This window comes from Meriones unguiculatus, chromosome 15 (genome assembly GCF_030254825.1).
Source record: "Meriones unguiculatus strain TT.TT164.6M chromosome 15, Bangor_MerUng_6.1, whole genome shotgun sequence".
In the NCBI taxonomy this organism is placed as follows: domain Eukaryota; kingdom Metazoa; phylum Chordata; class Mammalia; order Rodentia; family Muridae; genus Meriones; species Meriones unguiculatus.
The window spans coordinates 50426735-50435349 of record NC_083362.1 but is presented as its reverse complement, the minus strand read 5'-3'; the positions used below and the strand labels follow the sequence as shown (position 1 = coordinate 50435349).

Genomic DNA, 8615 nt, shown 5'->3' with positions numbered 1-8615 from the left:
TCCTTTGAGATGGTATTAGGAGTTCGTGGGGTCTTGGATAGTAATTCGGCTTAGATTAAGTTGCCAAGATGAGGTTAAAACTCTTACAAGAAGAAACAGACAACGACACTCATCAAGGAAAGACCAGACAGCACATGGAGGGAAGGTAACTATCAACGAATTAGAATTACCCCAAATGTGCTGATAGCGTGGTCTTCAACTTCTCAGCTTCCAGCACTAAGAGAACCATTTGGTTACATCCCCTGATCTATGGGCTCCTGTTGTAGCAGTCCAAGCTAACATGAGGTGTTTCCCCAGGACACAAAACTTTCAGTAGTAAAATCCAGAAAAGTCTTGAGCATATGGGACAATGTGATCTGAGTTCTCGTTATCTCTAATAAAGACAATGCAGGAAAAGTAGTTCTGGTATAATGTTTATTTAAATAGTAATCTTAAAAAGGCTTTATACAAATCATATAAACACAGTTTGACATTGTTTATTTTTTTTACATTGAAGAATCACAGTAAAAGCTCTCGAGTTCCCGTGATCTGGCTCAGCCAGCGAATGGTCAAATACCTTTAACCACACACCCTGGAAAAGCTTAACTTGTTTTCTTGTCATTCATGCTCATTCCTTGGACCCTCATCCCTGTCAACTTCCCATCCCCACAAAAGAGAGAAAGCAACCCTGTGGCCCTGTGGACCGCTTAGTCCAGGAGAGCGTGGAGGTAATGTGTCATTCAGTACAAGGCAAAAGAGGAGATCAATACTGTGAATTAGGCTTTCCAAAGGGAGCAATTCAAGGAGATGGGCCAGCTGGTCTACCTGCAGATAGAGATAGCAAATGCACCAAGGTGTCCCCTGGCCAAGTTAGAATGGGACCCAGCTGTCTTTCTTTACATCTTACAAACAGACCAGCCTCCAGCCTTGGTGAGGTATCTACATACAGCCCTGGAGGTCCCTGCTTCTTTTTAGCCCTCTGGGCCCACCCAGAGAGCCTCAAATTGGCCAAAGTGAAATGGATGCAGGAGTTGTAGAGAGATGCAGGCTGAGTTGCACTCACAACTTCAGGCTTTAGACAGGGCTGGTCTTTGGGGAATTACAGCAAAATGGTCCACTGGGAAAGAGAGGGCCAGGACCCGCAGAGTGGGCAATTCTCTCCTCCTTGGAAGCTCCCAGTTTTCTGAATCCTAGCCGCATGGGAGGGCGATCTAATCACAGACTTTCTTCTACCGCATGCCCAGCTCAGGGGGCTCCTAACGCTAAAGCCCCCAGGGCTCGACAGATTAACAGTTCACCTCTACCACTGTGCCAAGGAGTGCCCAGATCAGCAGTAACACTCAGGCTCAAGGTCAAAGTCACAACACCAGCACCGAGTCCCACGTGACCACTCACATACACAGTAGATACAGAGAACTCAAAGGCTTGCAAAGACACACACGTGAATAAATAGCTGTCGGTAGGACTGCTCCCTCTCTGCATACAAAACACTGCGACATTACCATCTGAACTAGCATTTTCATAAGTTAACATTTAAAGGGACCAGCCAGACCTGTCCACCCTACCCCCTTTGCCTGGGTACAAGACAAATGAAATTGTGGGTGACCACAGCAGAAAAAAAAAAAAAAAAAAAAAGGTCAGACAGTTTACCTCTGCTCTGCAACTGTCTGGGCATACTGGCGGGGCTTATAATGTATTTCTAGGGCACAGACAATCTTTAGGCGTTAATACAAAGTCAAGATTTGGGTCCTGATGAGGACAATCTTATCGTTCACACAGTTTGATCCTGTTCCTGATGCCTCCCTTCCTGGAGTCATCTGGGGCTCTGATTTTCCCTGGTAGCAAGACTCATTCCACTGTGGGTCAGCAGTGGGTGGGGGAGCAGGGAATGGAGTCACTGCGGGGAGGGAAGGAGGAGGAGGAGGAGGAGGAGGAGGAGGAGGAGGAGGAGGAGGAGGAGGAGGAGGAATGCCTTACCTTGTGAGACAGTCATGATTCCTACCTAGAGGAAAATAGATTTTCTTCATTGTTTTCAAGGCACTTAATAAAAAAAACACATAAACGGCTGTGTGTGTGTGTGTGTGTGTGTGCGCGTGTGTGCGTGTGTGCACATGAGAGTGCGCGTTTGTCTGTGTACATGGCACATATGTGTATGAATGAGAACTGAAGCTCTCCTGGAGGTGAAGCAGTGTGATAAACTGCTTCATCCACAGCACTTGCAGACTTGTGGGTGGAAATAACTCATGCGTGCCCTTGTGTTTACATCCCTGCAAGGAGGTAGCCTCCCCACAAGAAATCAATGTTATTAACCTATCAAGGAGACCGATTCAGCAAAATGTCTCTGTCCACACTGCTCAGTCTTCTCAGCACAGGCTGGGTTTCTTTCTCCTTTGTTATTCTTTCCATCTAAAGGCCAGGAGGAAACACACCATCAGCCCTATTTCCTAACTTGATCTGAGAAGAGAGAAGAGAGACTTGTAAAAATCTCTCTCTCTCCCTCCCTCCCTCTCTCCACCCGTATGTGTGTGTATGTGTATGTGTATGTGTGTGTGTGTGTGTGTGCATATGTGAATCTATGTATATGCTGTGGGAGAACAAATGGGAGGAAAAAGAAAAGGCAAAGCCCCCAGCAGAGGCCCCACAAGGGACACCCCACAGCCACAAACTCTGGGTCTCCATTAAGGAATGCCCCCCCAAGTCATCAAAGCATTTTAAGGCTTGTCTGTGTCTCACCATAGAGGTGTGTCTATGGATTCTGGCGTATGAAGTTTCTGTTCTGGTTTGTTTTAAATCATATATAAGAAAGAATTGTTCAAGCTGACCCTAAAATGGCAATCTTCCCCTGGATTAAAAAAAGTTAAAGGCAATAACATCCTACTTCCGTGTGCTAGGACTGAAAATGGCAGCTCCTAGCGTTGGCTGGCAGAATCCGGCACACCTCAGCAAGCCTCTTGAGGTGAGTTCACCACCCGAGGGTGAGCTAAGCTGGTGGCTTTTTGTGTTTTAAGTTTCATTTCTCAAGATGAAAGGGCTGGAAAGACCCTTTGCTTTTCAAGTGTTGTTTAGAAAGAGAGGCGGAGAATAATGATTATCTCCCCACTTCTCCACTGGATAAGCCATCCTCTTCTGCCTCTTTGAGTTGCTCACAGACCAAAAATAAAAATAAAAAAATAACAATAACAATCATAATCATAACAAACCCACAAATGAAATAGAACTGTGACTCCAAAGAGATGCATTCCCATCTTTGTCCCAGCAGAGAACATGGCCCGGTTCCTGCATTAACTTGGCCACCACAGTCCTCGGCAGGCCCTAATCCCCTTCAGGGCTGCATCTCCCTTTCTCCCTAGCCTGGCCTGTCTGTCCTGTCCATACCTTCCGTATTCTGGATCGGTTTGATCAAGATTATGGCATTCAGTTTCCAAAGGGAAAGGAAAAAAAAAAAAACCAAAAACAAAAACATAATCTTCACTAGCCCCTCTCATTGGAACGAAACGTCAGAAGCGATTCAGATGCAACCGGTCACGTCTCCTCAGAAGCAGTCGGTCACGCCTCCGAGCAGCACTTCTGGTGGTTCATCTTGACCTTGTGCTTGAGGCCGTCGTAGAGCTCGAAGTTGTAGTTCTCCAGGGTGGTACAGCTGCGGGAGCTCAGGCCGGAGTAGGAGCAGGTGCAGTAGAGGAGCAGGCCCGCGCAGGTGGCCCCCAGCAGGACACCCAGCGAGCTCATGGCGATGATGGTGATGAGGATGGGATCCAGTGTGTACAGCCAGCTCTTTTCCTTGCCAGACGAGGGGCTGCCGGCCCCTGAGGTAGAAGAAGAAGAGTTGTTCCAATCTCCCTCATACTCATCTGCGGCACAAAATACACAAGATTGTAGGCGTGGAGGAAAAACAACAAAAATAAAAACAAAACAAAAACAAAAACAAAAACGGGAGGCTTTAGGGCTTAGCAGCAGGCACTTTGGGAACTCTGCTATGTCCTAGCTGGGTCACTGGGGGCATGTGCCCTAACCCCTTCTCTGACTCTGTTCTCTCATCTCTAAAGTGGAGGTGCTAATAGAACAACCTCCCTGGGCTGTTAGGAGCATTAAAAGAACTAGTAATTGTCAAGGGCTTGCAGCGGGGCACATAGTAAGTACAGCTACATACATATACATCATATACATCATATCATATATATACATATATATATATATATGTCATATATCATTTTATTTATTTATAGTGGGTATCCCAGGCTGGCCTTAAACTTGCCTCTACTCCATGAGTGGTGGGATTATAGGCATGCAACACCATACTCTGTTTTATGTAGTGTTAGGGACCGAACTCAGAGCCCCACACATGCTAGGAAAGCAATTTACTAACCTGCGATGCGGCCCCAGCCCCTACATAGTTGATCTTTAAGGGCAGGGGATAGAGCACTTGCCTAAAACGGATGAGGGCCCAAATCCAATCCATAGTACCACAGGATAGATAGATAGACAGACAGACAGATAGACAGACAGACAGACAGATATTTGATATTTAAATAACCTGACCTGCATTATAAAAGTTCGGGTTTTGTGTTTGTTTTCTTTTGGCTGGTGCCGGTCAAACCCCGGGCTTCACGCACGCTGAGCAGGTGTGCCACCGCTCTGCAGAATCTCCAGCCCTCGGGTTTTAACGGACTCCTCAGGGTCACTTTGCAGCACACAGGCTGGCCACGTGTCTCAGGCACAGTTCTTTGTTTGCCTTCTCATCCCTCACCTCCAACTGCTTCAGGTTAAGTCAAAGGTCAGGCCGAGGTGATTTTCATATCATGAGTTTCTCTGCTTAGCACCCCTGGCCATATATGTAGCAGATTTCCTTTCTAGCCCTCAGACCTCCCTTGACATGTGCACTTTATTGGTACAGGTTAAACTGGCCTCCGTCATTCCTGCTTAAGTTAAAACCTTTAGTTCTTTATTAGAAGTCGATTTTACTGCGAGTCAAGGCCTTTGCTGAGCAACAAGAAGAGGCCATTAGGCTGGGCTCTAACCCAATCTGACTGATATCCTTTAAGGAAAGGGGGCATGTAGACATGAGCAAATACAGAAATGGTCATGCACAAACCAGAGGGAAGGAAGAGGGAAAGAGGGAGAGAAAGAGAGAGTGAGAAGAGAGAGAGAGAGAGAGAGAGAGAGAGAGAGAGAGAGAGAGAGAGAGAAAGGTTTCAGAAGGAACCAGCCTTGTCTATACCTTGTACCTAGATACAGCCTTGTCCTGTATCTAGGACAAGCCTCCAGAGCAGTAGGAAAATAAACGTCTCTGAGTGAGGCAAGCCAGCTTGTGGCTTTGCTGCAGTCACCTTCGGAAAAGGATCTCCTTACATGTCTAGCGTCGGGACGGGACCCACCTCCTCAGGGTCCCCTAAGAATTCCGGGAGGAAGGCAGAGTAGCACTACCGTTAGTGCCACCTACTTGTTAGTAGGCGCTGAAACTGAGGTTCGGCAGGGCCCGGGTCACTGGATAACTCATGCCTCCGGGAAGCGAGCAAGCAGTTAAGACAGGGCCGGGCATCAGCTTTCCACATCCCCCTCCCAGTGCTTTGCGTTCTAGCGTTTCTGTTTGCTCTCCTGCAGGTTCCCGTGCAGGCCAGTTGTGCACTTTTGCCCATAAAAGGAGAACTGGAGTGGGTTTTGCAGGGAGACCCTGCAGCCGGCTGACAAGGTGTTTGGGTTTGTCACTCTAGTTTCCATAACTACGCTTGAAGTTTCTGGTTAAGGTCAGGTTAAAAGCAACGGCTCTAGAAACTGTTGCCCTAAATGGTAAGTCTTGGTCTGAAGTTGTTCTGTGAGTGGGATCTTAGAGATCGGGTCTGATACTCACAGAGGCCCAGGAGACCCTCACTGCCGAGGGGAAGGTAGAAATGACATCCATGTGCTTACCCTGCCCCCTGCCAAGACCATGCAAAACCAGACAGAGCTTGGAAGAAATGTGATAATCCGAGGTGGGCAGTGTGGACAAAACCCCGAAACCTTCACCAAGCAAGTTCTGAGGGCTTGGATAGTATGACCAGCTTTCCCCGTAAGCCGTGCAATGAGCTGTCCAGACTAGCGTGGGACTGTTCACGTTCACTCAGGCCTTTTCCCTTCTATTTCTGACTGGTAGTTCTAAATTCGCGGCTTCCAACAGCCAGAGCATTATTTTTTTGTTGACGGCTTTATAACCAAAGTTTGAATTTCATGATTATCTGTTAAATCATTGTGATACCCACCATCAATTTCATCTTCATAGCCCTCTCCCCCATGGATTTCTGGGATGTCCACTATTAAGATAGAAAAAAAAAAAAGGAAAACAAACACATCAATTTATCAGAAATTATATCATCACAACTAAAGGCAAAGAGCCAACCATAGTTGAGCCCCACTCCCTCTTTAAGATCATTTTGCATGCACAATGCTGGGTTATTTCTCTTGCAAAGGTGCTTTCTCCTAACAATAACCAGAAAAACCAGTTAAGAGAGGTCACATCTTCAGTGTCAAAGAAGTTCTTGTGTTTTCATAACTGTCATCCATTACCAGCTGAGATATGCCGCCAGGCCCCTCGGTTCCTAGGCATATCCTCAGCCACCATTGCAATGACAAATATTCAGTGTAGCAAACTGCATCTCCCCATATGTGTGTACCTAAGTACAGAAAGTGCTAGAGTCATCCTCTTCTGGTTTCAATAAACACATGGCACTTGAAGGAAGTCGTGTTTCATCGTCAGATGGCTTAATATAAAGGAACTGGAGAGAATGTCTTAATGCCTTCCCCCTTTCCCTTATCTGTGCCGCTGTCTCTTGCCTTCCCCATCGCAGGCTATTTTTGTGTTGTTCCCCATCCCCCTACCCTGCCCCTGCACCCACCATTTAGAACAGATCAAATATAGGTACCCAATCTAGTTCCCCATCCCCTACCCTGCCCCCACGCCCAACATTTAGAACAGATCAAATATAGGTACCCAATCTAGTCCAGGCTTGAATAGAGCTAAGTTAATTTACTCTGGAATTTTCCAGTATTATCATTGCCTGTCGTCTTCTTTTATATGATAATTTGAGGGATGTGTGATCTGGTTGTTTTTATGCACAAAACTGTGCAACCTATAGAAATCAGTACCAATGAAAATTACCCATCTAAAATGCTCAAATATTTATAAAGGGAGTCCACTATGTGATAATAAGCAGCGTGCTCTCATTTCTGCCTATGTCTCAAGCTAATTAGGGTAACTCAAAAACCTCAAGGAGCTGAAGTAGCAATGGGAAGAGAGAGCTGTACACCTCACACTCTAAGAAACGGCTCACTCGTCAGCATTGTGTGTCAGAGACCATCTCCTTGACCACAGACTGAACTGAGGAGGATCTATCACTGTCACCCTGGAAATCCACTCATTTCCAATTATATTAAAAGTCTTCTTCATTCCTGGCCAGAGGGCTAAAGCTTGCTCACATCCCCACAGCCTCTACAAAAGGACACACAGGACAACCTGCCAAGATCCACTCGTCGGAAGGACCAATGCCATGTGGCACTGGTCCTCTATGAGTCCAGCCTATTCCTGGCATGCTTTTAGCGTAGCCGCTGGCACCTGCAGGCTATGCCAGCTTTCCTACCTCGGCGCCCATCTCCAGCATTATTCTCCAGGCCTGTTTCTTTGGAATGAAGATATGAAGATGATTCAACAAGACGCAGGTGGTGCCTGCCGCAGGGATCACACCGAGCTTGTGAAAGTCAACCCAGACTTTTATATTCATGCACTTATATATGATTTATATTTTAAAAAAGGGACCTGGATAAAACTCACATTTTTGACAATTAATCACCTTGATGGGATGCTCATGTCTTAAAATCTTCAGGATTAGAAGATAGATAGATGCTGGATAAGAATACGTGAGTCAGACTAGGACAAGAACCATGGGGCTCTTACCAGTGACTTTGGGACCAAACCCTGTATTTGATTTAGGGTGTCTGGGCTCTGACAAAGACAAGAAAAATTCTCCACCCCATACTCCAGAGAAAAAGACCAAGGCCACCACTGATCATAGACTAGAAAGGGATGGACATGGCGTTGATCTTGACAGGAAAAGGGCAAATGGATGGTAGTAGCTGTGAGAGCATTTTCTCCTAGGCCTGTTTTCTCTAGGCCTGTTTTCTTTAGAGGCCAAGGACTGGATGAGATGGCTTCCTGAAAACTGGCCCATTTCTAAGTATCGAAGAGTCAATGCTCAGCCCCAGCTGAGATTCTGCACCTGGAGAAGCAAAGGCCACTTAAGGTGAGGAACACTTCAGTGGCTCACCTCCACCCTTGGAATAATCACCAACCCCAGGAATTGGGGTGAGTGGGAGGGGGTCAAGAAAAGGATAAGCTAATCAACATTTTCAAAAGCGCATCTGTTCGCCAAGCCTTCAAGAGAGAATAGCACACTGGGGAAAACCCAAATAAAAGGAACATTTGTACGAAAAGCAGTTTACTTTGATAGCAATTTCTCTAGCCCCTTTGCTCATGTTCTTGATATCTGTATTTGATTAAGAGATTTTTTTTTCTCTCAAAAGCCTTTTTTTGCTCTTCAGTGACCACTTGTTTTTTTTTCAGTTGCGCACACAGGTAAAACTAAAGGTGCTTTTGTTCATTTGCTTGT

At 46.2% G+C, this 8615-nt stretch overlaps 1 protein-coding gene across 4 annotated transcripts in view; it reads right to left on the bottom strand.

Moving 5' to 3' along the window:
- Window positions 1-400: 400 nt before the first annotated feature.
- The window catches only part of Nrp2 (neuropilin 2), a 114757-nt gene continuing 106542 nt past the window's right edge, over window positions 401-8615 (bottom strand). For all 4 annotated transcript variants that reach the window (XM_060368468.1, XM_021656123.2, XM_060368469.1 and 1 more), the window contains exons 16-17: window positions 6216-6266; window positions 401-3830 (exon numbers count right to left, since the gene is read on the bottom strand). In XM_060368468.1, coding sequence (XP_060224451.1) covers window positions 3526-3830; window positions 6216-6266 — 356 coding nt within the window. In that variant the 3' untranslated portion in view covers window positions 401-3525. The remainder of the gene's footprint in view (window positions 3831-6215; window positions 6267-8615) is intronic.